This window comes from Thamnophis sirtalis, unplaced genomic scaffold, assembly GCF_051295495.1.
Source record: "Thamnophis sirtalis isolate CommonGarterSnake01/CBP01778 unplaced genomic scaffold, rThaSir2_p1.2 scaffold_4, whole genome shotgun sequence".
NCBI classification, from domain to species: domain Eukaryota; kingdom Metazoa; phylum Chordata; class Lepidosauria; order Squamata; family Natricidae; genus Thamnophis; species Thamnophis sirtalis.
The window spans coordinates 33,213,799-33,226,339 of NW_028261384.1; the positions used below are offsets into that span (position 1 = coordinate 33,213,799).

General features: G+C 39.9%; 1 protein-coding gene across 2 annotated transcripts in view; it reads left to right on the forward strand.

Moving 5' to 3' along the window:
- GLCCI1 (glucocorticoid induced 1) overlaps positions 1 to 12,541 on the forward strand; it is a 60,069-nt gene that overhangs the window by 41,600 nt on the left and 5,928 nt on the right. For both annotated transcript variants that reach the window (XM_014054500.2, XM_087712731.1), the window contains one exon: positions 8,233 to 8,443. In XM_014054500.2, the coding sequence (XP_013909975.1) occupies positions 8,233 to 8,443 (211 nt within the window). The remainder of the gene's footprint in view (positions 1 to 8,232; positions 8,444 to 12,541) is intronic.

Genomic DNA, 12,541 nt, shown 5'->3' on the forward strand with positions numbered 1-12,541 from the left:
ATTTCTCTCTCTCTCTCTCTTCATTTCTCCCTCTCTCTATCCCTCTACCTACCTACACACACACTTTCTCTACCTACCTACCTACTGTATTTCTCTCGTTCTCTATCCCCCTACCTAATTACCTACTCTCTCTACCTACCTATCTACTGTATTTCTCTCTCTCTATCCCTTTATCTATCTACCTTACTACTGTATTTCTCTTTCTTTCTCTCCCTCTCTCCCTCTTATCTACCTACCTACTTTTTTTAATTTGTCTCTTCAAAACCTTAGTGCATCTTATACTCGGGTGCGTCCTATACTCTGAAAAATACAGTAATATAAGAAATTGTATTTTTTTACTTTTGAATATATTGATGATCGTAGAACAATACAATCAATAATAGTAATTGTAAAAAGATTTTTTAAACAAATGAAATAGAATGAAATAATATTTACCTGGATAAACCAAGAATGTTAAATGCTGAAATGCTTCTAAATTTGGGTTCAGTATATCCATGGATAGGCTTATTTGCATGTATACACACATTTAAAAAGTACCTATATTTCCATTCACATGTAAGACCATTTGCAAATAAGCAGACCCTTAAATGTTTAACCAAAATACCATGAAAAATGTGGGTTGGCTTATCCATGGGTGGGCATATACACAGGTATAAATGATAGACTGTTAAAAATCTTAGACAATTCTTTTCATTGTTTTACTTTTTCTTTTTTGAGAAAATATGTTACAGAATAGAGTTATAATATCTTACAAAATTAAAAGATATTATTTGTTGTTCAAAAGTAGTATCTTATAAAGGTCGTGTTTGTAATAATGTGTTGCTGGATGTTTAAAGCTGTTCAAAGACACTAAGCATTTCTATTCTGATCCAGCAGTTCAAGAGAAGAAACTAGATTGATTTTACTTGGGTTTTTCATATCTTTAGAAGGTTGCTGGATATATTTTTTTAATTTTGGAAATATTGGAAAAGTCAAACCCGAAGATCTTTGTTGATACAGATGAAACTTTCTATTCTACCATACTTAATTTCAAAAGTACAGATAGTCTTCAACTTATAACTGTTAGCGAATGTTTGAAATTATGTTGATGCTGAATGAAGGCAACTTACAACCTCTGCACAACATTCCAACTATTGTAGCACCTTCATGGTCATATGTTCAACATTTGGGCATATGGCAACCTTATGCTGCAACTTCCCCCTCTCATACTATGGGCCATAAAGCCTCACCTTCCTAGGTCCAGCAGTGTACAGGTCTCCTGCCCCTGCCTCCACTCTCAAGAAGTCTGGTCTTCTCCCTTCCCTTCCCGTTCCAAAACACCTCCCCAATCTGCACTGTTCCTCTGCAGGCCAATTTTGATCTGCAAGCCATCTATCTTGCACTCCCAAGCACCTCCAAGCACCAGTCACAACCTATACTACCACTCCTGCACCCCTCCCTGATTCGTGCAAGGTTTCTTGGGCAAAACCACACATCTTTTCTAACTTGTGCAGCACCTCTTGTGCACACCCATGAACCATTTCAATCCTGCGACAGCCCCCCCCCCCCCCCGGCAACAGCCATTTATTTGTCTGCTGGCCTTGGCCTTGCAACTTCCTGCTGGCTTTCTCACTAACTTTCTGCAAGCTTCCCAAAACAAAATAATTGGAGAAGATAGATAGGAAGCAAGAAAGGAAGGAAACAAGGCAGATTTCTCATGCTACCTGGCAGATTCTCACAAGGAAACTCAATGGAGAAGCTAGGAGGAGGTTGATATAGGTAGTCCTTGACTTACAATAGTTCATTTAGTGACTGTTCAAAGTTATCATGATACTGAAAATAGTGACTTATGACCATTTTTCACACTTATCACCATTGCAGCATCCCAATGGTCATGTGAATTGCATTCAGATTGTTGACAACTGACTCATATTTATGATGGCTTGCAGTGTTCAGGAGTATTTTTGCGACCTTCTGATAAGCAAAGTCAATAGAGAACCCAGATTCATTTAACAAACATGTTACTAATCTAGCTACTGCAATGATTCACTTAGCAAATGTGGCAACAAAAGTTGTAAAATGGGGCAAATTTACTTAACAATTTTTTCACTTAACATAAATTTTGGGTTCAATTATAATCCTATGTTGAGGACTATCTGTAGTTGCTTCAGCCTCCACTGCTTTTCTGCCCAGAAGAGATAGTTTTCTTATTGCAGTGTTTCTCAACCTTGTCAACTTGAAGATGTCTGGACTTCAACTCCCAGAATTCCCCAGCCAGCGAATGCTGGCTGGGGAATTCTGGGAGTTGAAGTCCAGACATCTTCAAGTTGACAAGGTTGAGAAACACTGTCTTATTGGTTGTAATCAGACAGATAAGATTCTGAAAAACAGGAAAAGGTTTGAATATCTTCATATGGTGGCAAGTATGCCAGAAAATTGTTTGAAGAAAACTGGGATATCATAAATTCTATTCCTGCCTTAGACATGAAGTTAATTGTGTGACTTTGGGTCAGTCACTCTCAGCCTTGGGAAGGAAATGCTTCTGAAATCTGCCAAAAATACTGAAATGACTTGTCACCAGAAATCAAGATCATGTGAAGTGTTGGTACCCCTTTATAATGCTTTCATAAAACCACACTTGGAATATTGTATCCTGTTTTGGTCGCCCTGATATAAAATAAGTGTGAAGTTTCCAAGAGTTGGCCTAATTATTTACGAGCCTCGAGACAAGGTTAAAAAAAACCCACTCATTTATTAGGATTAACATCTTGGCACGGACTTCTGTGGCACCAAAACTAAATCCCACTTAATGGCATCTGAACTTTATCCCTGTGTCCCCTCCCCTCTGGTTGAGGTCATTAATCACATTCTCCAACAGGACATTATGGTTCTGGACATGCACATTCACATCACAGTACAGAAATATGAGACTTTTACTCTGGCCAAAGGACTGCATGGCATTCCTCCCCCCCCCCTCAAGTTGATAGTAGTCATGGAAACACTTTAGACATTGACATCCTGCTCCTCTCACTTCCTGAAAGCGACCTGTGTAAAACAAAGCAATTTGAATACAGGTATATAACTTAGGGATGTCTCCCTCCCCCTGGCTTGCATGGATTTTCCACATGGAATTTTGCTATAAGGCGATCAGTCTGGATATTTCTACTTTTCACCCAAGATGCCTCTGATAAGGGGTAGCCCTTCCACTTGATTAAATATTGTTGTTATCTCCTGTGTCACTTTGAATCGGGATACACTGAATTTCATAATGGGTTTGGCCCCCTATGACCATAGGGCCCGGGGGCTCCTGGGGTAGTGGTCTCAGAATGGATCCAATCATGGGTTTTAAGAGGCTGCTATGAAATGCTGGGTGTATCTTCCCCAACAATCGAGGCAGTTTCAATTGCACTGTGACTGGTTGATGATCTTTACTATGGGGAATGGTTCCATAAACTTCGGCCCCAGTTTCTTGCTAGACAGTTAATCTCAAATATTTTGTGGAGAGGTAAACCTTCTCTCCCATCCGGAATGGCTGTTGCAGAGCTTGGTGTTTGTCTGCCTGTTTCTTATAGGTTTGTGCCGCTTTAGCCAGTGCCTTTTTGACATTTTCCCAGATCGCTTTCAGCATCGACATCCAGTCAGCTAAGCTGACTGAGGAGGGGGGATCCTTTGGATACTCAGGCTTTGGGACAAGGTCCATACTGCTCACTATTTTAAATGGCGTGAGTCCTGTGCTACTGTGAACAGCATTATTATACGCCATCTCAGCAAAAGATAAAAGGTCTGCCCAACTGGACTGCTAATAGTTCACGTAGCCCCTCAGGTACTGCTTCACCATGGTATTTAGTCTCTCTGTTGCCCCACTGGTGCTCGGATGAAAAGCTGAACTAAGACCCTGAGATGATCCAATGGACCGCAGGAACTCCCTCCAGAACTTAGCTATGAACTGGACCTCTCTGTCTGAGATAATTCTTCGAGGTACTCCATGCAGTCGGTAGATATGCCTCATGAACAGTTTAGCCAGCTTGTGAGCCGAGGGTAGTCCACTATAGGGTATGAAGTATGCCTGTTTGGAGAACAGGTCTATTACAATCCAAATGACCATGTTTCCCCCGCTTTTTGGCAACTCTACTATAAAGTCCATTGTAATCTCCTCCCACGGTCTCGTTGGCTGTGCTACTGTTTACAGTAGTCCAGGGGGGTTTCCTGGTCATCTCTTCATTGTGGCACATAGGTACAACTTTTCACGTAACTATCTACATCTTTCTTCATAACAGGCCAGGCCACCAGAATTGCCTCCAGGCTAAGTGTAAAGTCTTTAGGAACCCAAAGTGGCCTGCTGGTTTGGCATCATGATTCTTTTGGAGAATTAGAGTATGTAGGGATTCTGGGATGTAGAGTTTCATCCCCTTCCATGCAAGGTCATCTCTCTTTGTCAAGATGTGTTGGTTGTTTTGGAACCAGGGGTCTGCTAGCAGTTCAGTTTTGAGCCTCGTGGTTAGGTCGCTTGCAAGTTGGTCTTGCCGGTCACGGCATTGCCATCTGGTGGTCATTTGGGCAGCGGTTTGGGTAGAGGGAATGATGGTGTCCACTACATGCTCCCATTCGCATTTGTACTGAGGCATGCGGGAGACGGCGTCAGCTAGAAAGTTCCTCCCCCACCCCGGAATGTGCTTTAAAACAATCAAAACGGTTGAAGTATTGAGCCCATCAGACTTGTTTGGGTGATAGCTTCCGTGGGGTCCTAAGTGCCTCTAGATTTTTGTGGTTGGTCCAGACTTCGAACGGTTTCTGGCCCCCTTCCAACAGGTGTCTCCAGGCTAGCAGTACCCATCTCATTGTGAAAGCCTCCTTTTCCCACGCGGCCCATCGTCTCTCTGTGTCTGTGAGCTTGTGGGAAATGTAGGCGCAGGGTTGTAAGTTTCCTTGGTTGTTTCTTTGGAGTAGCACTGCTCCCACTGCCATGTTGCTGGCGTCTGCCTGGATCACGAAAGGTTGCTCGGGGTTAGGATGTTTTAGCACCAGCTTCTTTGCAAACATTTCTTTTAGTGTTTTGAATGCCTCTTGGCAGGTTAGTTCCCACTGTAGGGATTGTCCCGGATGGGGTTTCGTTCCTGGGCTCCCTGTCTTCAGGAGATCTGTTAAGGGTTTGGCAATTTTCGCAAAGGAGGAGATGAATTGCCTGTAGAAGTTCGCGAAACCTAGGAAACTTTGTAGTTGTTTGCGGGTGCAAGGGGGTTGCCAGCCTTTGCACTTTGGCTGGGTCCATCTCTATTCCCTCATTTGACACTTGGTAACCCAGGTAGTCTAACCGTGCACGGTGGAATTCGCATTTTGATATCTTGACGGTTGAGGTCATTAATCACATTCTCCAACAGGACGTTATGGCAGGGTTCTGAACATGCGCATTCACATCCCAGTACAGAAATATGAGACTTTTACTCTAGCCCAAAGTATGCATGGCATTCCCCCCCCTCCTCAAGTTGTTAGTAGTCATGGAAACGCTTTAGACGTTGACAATAAGATATTGAGACTCTATAAAGAGTACAGAGAAGAGCAGTAAAAATGATTAACCTATGAAGAATTGTTGCAGGAATTGGATATGTCTAGTTTAATGAAAAGAAGGGCTAGGGATGATATGATAGTGTTTCAATATTTACCGTGTTTCGCTGAAAATATAACCTGTCCTGAAATTAAGGCCTTGCCACATTTTTCATATAGGCAAAAATATAAGCCCCCCTGAAAATAAGCCCCCTGGCAACCACCACTCCCCTCCAGCCAGGCAGAGCACCGCTCACCGACCTAGCAGTATCGCAAAGGCACCAAGCCGCGGGAGCCGGGGGGAGAAAGGCGCTCACATTGCTTGCCGCCTTCGGGATACCGCTAGGTTGGGGACTGGCATTCTGCCTGGCCAGGGGGAGGAGTTGCTGGGTGGCTGCTCCCTTGCGAACGGGCTCCCGAAGAGCTGGTCACAGCCTCAGTGGTGAAGCAACCCTGAGGTGACCATACTCACGAGCAGCTGCCCAGTAAACCCCCTCTCCAGCGGGCAGAGCGCCATTCACTAATCTAGGGGGTATACCTAAGGTGCCAAGCCACGTGGCGCCCTGCCCACTCTCCAGCTCCTGCACCTTGGTACATTTGGAACACCCCTTGGTCAGTGCATGGAGCTCTGCCTGGCTGGAGAGGGTGGTTGCGGGAGTGCCTGTTCCACCCCCAGCTCGTATGCCTCCCAGGCTCACCATGCCCTGGCCTAGCTCTCCCTGCAGGGCCAGGGCGCCACTACCGCTTTCGCCACCGCCGCTGTGCTCTGAGCATAACTTCTCTGGCTTCCAAACTCCGGAACTCAGCTTCCGATTCTTCCAGCAATGGCTGCTCTAGGTGCGTGCTCTATAGTTGTGGGCCCTATGGCAGCCGGAATAGGACTTTATATCTTTTACTTCTTCTCCTGCATGCTTATATTGTTAAGACATTTAAACAAAGTGGAAAAATACAGAAAGATATTCAATACTGCCTTAGAAAAGAAATTTTACACTTATGCAAGCACACATAGTTGTCTCAAATTGTATTTGAAATTAAAAAGATAATTATGATATAATTAATATAAGTCAATGATTTATAAAACTGAGGGGGAAAAGCTTTTATAAATGTGTAGGTTATTGTATTATTTTATGTTGTGAGATAAGGACAACTATACTACAATACAGCATTTGTTTGTAAATTTTTAATTATAATATATATGCCATTATTAGTGGCAATCCCTTTATTTGACAGTAACTAGGAATGCATTGGCAAAGATTGATATTGCTGGTGGTGGGGAAGGAATAAAGTCCTTCACTACTATGAAAATAAAAGATCTAGAATGGGGGGGAACCATGTAAAGCTTTTGTTGTGGTGGCAGTTCGTGATTTTGGTGCATTGGCTAAAATAGAAAAAAATGTGGAAAATTATTTTTCAAGTATTGTTTAGCTTACAGAACACAAAGTGGATATATGCATACATTTAGCTATTTGAAAATGGTGAAGAAAAAAATGCCAAGTGGAAAGATGTAAGTCATAAAAATTTAGCAAACAGCATCAAAATCTTGCTTGGAAATATGCTCTTTAACTAGATCTTGGTTTTTTTTTAGAAATTAATTTTAATTAATTTTAATTTTATGCCTAGAGTCATCTTTTATATGTTAATATAGGCAATCTTTGCATAATCATGGTAATTGGGCTTGGCAGCTGCATTGGTAAACAGTAGTACAAAGCACAGTGATCATATGATTATACTGACTTATGACAGCAGTTGTGGCAATCTAAGTTGGCGTTGTTACGCAAATCCTACATGATCACGGTGTCCCATAATCATTATCACTATTGCAATCTCTTGCCAGGTTCCCCATTGATTTTGTTGGAAACCTGTAGTGAAGTGAAATGGTGATCTTGTGAATACAGGGATGTTCTGACATTTGGAACTGTGAGGATCTGTCATAAATCCTCTTCATTTAGTGCCATTGTCATTTCAAATAGTTACAGAATGAATGGATTGTTTAGTAAGGATTGCCTATAACAGCTTTATAGGAAAGGGAGGGGGGAATATATTACTACCCTGAAGCCATCAGCATTTATTAGCAGAAGGATTCTTTCTGAAAATGAAAGACCCTGGGGGCGGGGTGGGGGGTGGGGATGGAATTTTATTTTCTTAATAATGGTCATGTAAACCATATAGGAATATATATGCAGGATAAATTAGTTTGTAAAAAAAAACACCTGCTATTATATATTTTATAATGCAATGCAATGGAATGGAATGGAATACAAAATGGACTATTGGAATTATAGGTTTGTTGTATCCTCTCACATTATATACTATGAAAAATAATTCTGTTCTTTTATCACTGTTAGAAGTTTCTTTAAACTTCTTTCCTGCTTTTTAATGGCATTTTTGTTATTACTGTAGTAACAAAATTGTTTAATTACTGTTAAACTGCCAGAGAATTCGTTGGTACAGATAAATCTCAGTATGAAACTTAAACAAGCCCTGACATCTTTTTAAGAATATGACCTTCACATTAAAGCAACTGATTTTAGTCTCCTTCGTAGCCCTATGAACTTATGCATGACATACCACTGGATCACTTGCTTCTTTTGTAGGAAAATGAATTCCCTTTTGCAAGGTCTGGCATAAAGGACATTGAAAGAGGGCAGGTCAAATTGCCTATGGGAGGATGAATTCTTACTATGCATGTTAAGAATGGTATTTGTATTTTAGCCCTTGGATATTCCTGATGGTCGGAGAGCACCCCTACCTGCTCACTATCGTAGCAGCAGCACACGAAGTGTTGATACACAAACACCTTCAGTCCAGGAACGCAGTAGCAGTTGTAGCAGCCATTCTCCATGCATTTCTCCTATTTGTCGTCCTGAATCTCAGGATGGGAGCCCTTGTTCTACAGAAGACGTGCTTTATGACCGTGATAAAGGTGAGAATCTTAGAATTACTGGTCATGGTTTGCATTTACCGTAATGCACCCTCACTGTGCATCTGTGCACTGAAATCATTTTTTTTTTTTGTCGTCATCATCCTGGTGGTGTGAACACAGACTGCTCATTGATATATTTTTTTTGCTTGTTTGTTTATTTCCTCCCTTGCTTGTGAAGTTTTACAAACATCTTCCATAAGTGTCAGAAAAGAACACAGTGGTCTTAACTCTTTTTAATGAATACTAGTGTAAGAAGTTAAGAGAAAGTGCACCGTTCCATATAACAGGATGTGAATCATTGGTCAAAGAAATTAAATCACTTCATGATTATGTTACTTTTAAATAATGAAACACCAGTTAAACCAGAAACACCACATCATTTTTCCAGTTCAGTGTGTAAAGATTTTGACTTTGGAATGAGTTCTGCTGATGAGCGAATCATGGCTCTGTTTCATTGTCTGTATTTAACAGTGCAATCTTCTATATGTCTACTCAGAAGTAAGCCCCATTGAGGTCAGTGGAACTTATTCCCAGGTAAGTACAGGGTTGCAGCCTTAAAGCTAATGGTTCCTTGTAATTAAATGAAGATGTTCTCAGCACAGTTAGTGCTTTTGTACAGTGTGCAGCTCTAGGCACATTCATGGATTGATGAGCAATACAGTATTCAGCATGCTTTAAATTATAGCTTTTTTATTTTTCTAAATAAAAGTTTCTAGACCTCAGTGGCTGCAAAGATAATTTTAGAAGCATGTAATTATTTATTTTGCAATTGTATAAATCTCCAACATGTTGAGGATAAGGATGGTTTTGGGTTTTGTGTAGAAACCCTTTCCATTATTCCTTGAGTAGAAGAAGCAGAATACATTTAGTAGAACAGATATATATATATACACATACACATACACACATATATATATACACACACGTATACACACACACACGTGTGTGTGTGTATGTATGTATGTATTAATTTATATTCTTTATTTCTTTACTGGAGCTCAAGATGCCTTATGTCACTTAACAGAGGATTTCCTATCCAGGCATTGACCCATTCACTTTTAAGATGAATTGTGTGTCTTCCTAATTTGTCTTCTAGCCATCTATTTGAATTTATTTTGTAGAATTTATAAACACTACATATTCCAGTTTGCCTTATAATTATTTTAAAATGTGATTATATAGTTCTTGGATCATTTTGAGGAATTTTAATTATGAAATGGTTAAATAATAATAAAAAATCCTGATGTAAATTTAAATACAGCTAAATGAGTTAAAAGAAATATATGGAATGATTAAATGTCCTTGATTTTTATTTGCTTGTTCATTCTTAAAAAGCTTGTATTTTCTTTTTCTTTGCAATCTTTTGTATGCTTTTGTTTCTGTGTTTTTCTTTTAACAAAAATACATCTTGAATTCTGTCTTTAAGATTTCTCATTTTTTACATTTTCACTTATGTATTACATACATTTGTTTCATTTCCTTTTCTCTTTCCTTTGCCTTCAGCTCCATTTGAAATCATCTTATCCATATTTTATCTGTTCTTATATATGTTCTTCTTTAGCCCCACACATGGTCCTGTTCATATTGCAGTTTTAGTTGAACGGGTTTGTTCAGTTGATGTCAACACAGTACTTTTTCCCCCTTACATTTATTTATTCTTCAATTTCAGAACAACTTAGAGAGCATCACAGTTTTCTTATGGATAAATGTAACCAAAGTGAGCAGTATGTTAAGATGTATTAGAAAAAATGTAAAGATATAACATACTACAAAGTATATTGTGGAACTAAAACCTAAAGTATTTTATCAATAATATTTGATTAGCATTTTACATGCTGCTGCTCTTGCTGTTACTACAATCTTATAGCAGCAGATTTTTAATAAAGAGTTTTATCTTTCTTTAATGGTTGGGGCAATCTATGGCTCATATGTAGATGTTACCAGATTCCTAACCATAGACTGGCTGAAGTTAATGGAAATTTGTAGTTCAGCAATAAGGGGATGATGAAAGAAAATTTAGATTGCCCATTTCTGTCTGATGTAGGATACAATAAGCTCTTGTTTTCTTACAAATAAACTACCTGAGTATTATTTTAAAATATATCCCACAAACTGATTTTCAGTTTGCTTACCTGATTTCTTTGTCTTATGCTACTTGTAATAAAGCATGTTATAATTATAACATTTATTTTAAATAAAATGTTCAGTTAATAGAGCCCTTTATATTTTTCTCATATTCCTTATGAGTCTTTTAGATAAAGTTACTTTTCATTTCAGCAAACACCTTAAATTTCAGTTTATTTTCAAAAGAGAGCTCATATACACAACAAGGAGTTTGCCATATTTCTAAGATGTTGAAAATGCATTTTAAATATACTGTTCAATTGTTACAACTGTAATTGTGCTACACTCAGTGACGTGCGGTGAGGGATACCGTTGGTGAGGCAAGAGCGCGGCAGCGGCAAGAAGCAACGTCCCCGCCGCTGTGTCCGACAGGCGTCTCTCATTTATGATGGACATAAATGCGAGATGCCTGTCGGACACAGCGGCGGGGGTGTTGCTTCTTGCCGCTGCCGTGCTCTGCCGCCTCGCCCCCCGCCTCCTCTGTCCCCGCTGACATTCTTGGGAGCAGGTCGGCTGGCTGGCTGGCTGGGAGGAGAAGAGTGGTGAGTCTTTGTGCCGGCTGGCCGGCCAGGCAGGGAGCAGGTAGGGTGGGGGTGGGTGGCTGGCTGGCTGGGAGGAGAGCGGTGAGTCCCTCCCCAGCCAGCCACAAGGGCTCACCGCTCTTCTCCTCCTCCTCGTCCTCCCCCCTCGGTGCTGGGCTGGCTGCAGAAGAAATGGCGGCTGGTGAAAGAAAAACCTCTCCAGAATCACCCTTGCACTTGCGCAGTCGCTCAAGTGCAAGACATGATTCGCTGCTCCCAGATCAGGAGGTGGGAGAATCAGTGCCTCTTTTGCATATTAAATCTTTTGCTTTTTAACTCCGCCTTAACTTTTAAAAGGCGAAAAATTCCTTAAGCAAAAGAGGCCCCGAGTTCTCTGGCCTCCTCCTAGTTAACACTGAGAGCGGACACCAAGCCACTGTGACTTGAAATCTGGTAGCAACTATCCTGGTTTTAATTCATTAAAAAATTTTTTTTAACTCTCCTTTCTCTCAGAAGACTGGGGAGGCTCCGCCTCCCTTGCCTCTAGTGACTGCACGTCCCTGGCTACACTGTACATTTAAATGAATCTGATAATTATATTCATTTTGTGCATGATAGCCTATTAGCTGCTCTTTCTGGAAGCCATAGTGATAAATTGATATAAATTAGTATATCTAATTTAAGTTGCCACAGTAATCAGGCTGTATATTTAATGAGCATAAATACATATATAAATCTATAAGTTTGCAGCCTTACATATGATTTAAACATTTCATTGTAATATTACTGAGCTTGACCAGTAATTTTGGAGGTAATTTTAGCTAATCCAGTTAATGCACTTTGTTTTTTAAAAAGAAATTATTATATACTATAAATTATTTCATATTACTAAGATGATGCCCTTACTTTAACAGTTCTAAATAAAGTATTAAGTGACATTTAAAAACTTTTATCAAGCTAAGTGGGCATTTCATTAATTGACAATAAATACATTTAAAGATAGATTGTGTGGATATTGATTATTAATTTAATTATCTGTTTTAAAATAGTGTAGCAGGAGCTAGAATCGGGCTATATCTAACATGATGTAAGTAAAGAGATAATCCTCTGCCATTTGATTGCTCAAATCTCCTCTAACCACATCCTCAACATTTCTAGACCAAAGAGAATAAAGTCAGTGAAGGTAGAAGGTGATTTTTTTTTTTGGGGGGGGGGGGGGGGAGGGTCACAAGTTTTGGCAATCATTGTGATAATTGCAAATTGCTGTCTTAGGAAAGATAATATGCTTATGCTGCATGTAATATTGCTTATTCTCCTGGTATAAGCTTATGTTTGGATGAAGCTAGCATTATAATTGAAGTATGTAAAAGAATATATATGTTTCCAATTGAACTACATAAATGAATTTTTGAGTATATCTCTGGAATAAAAAACAGATTTAAAAGGATTTTTA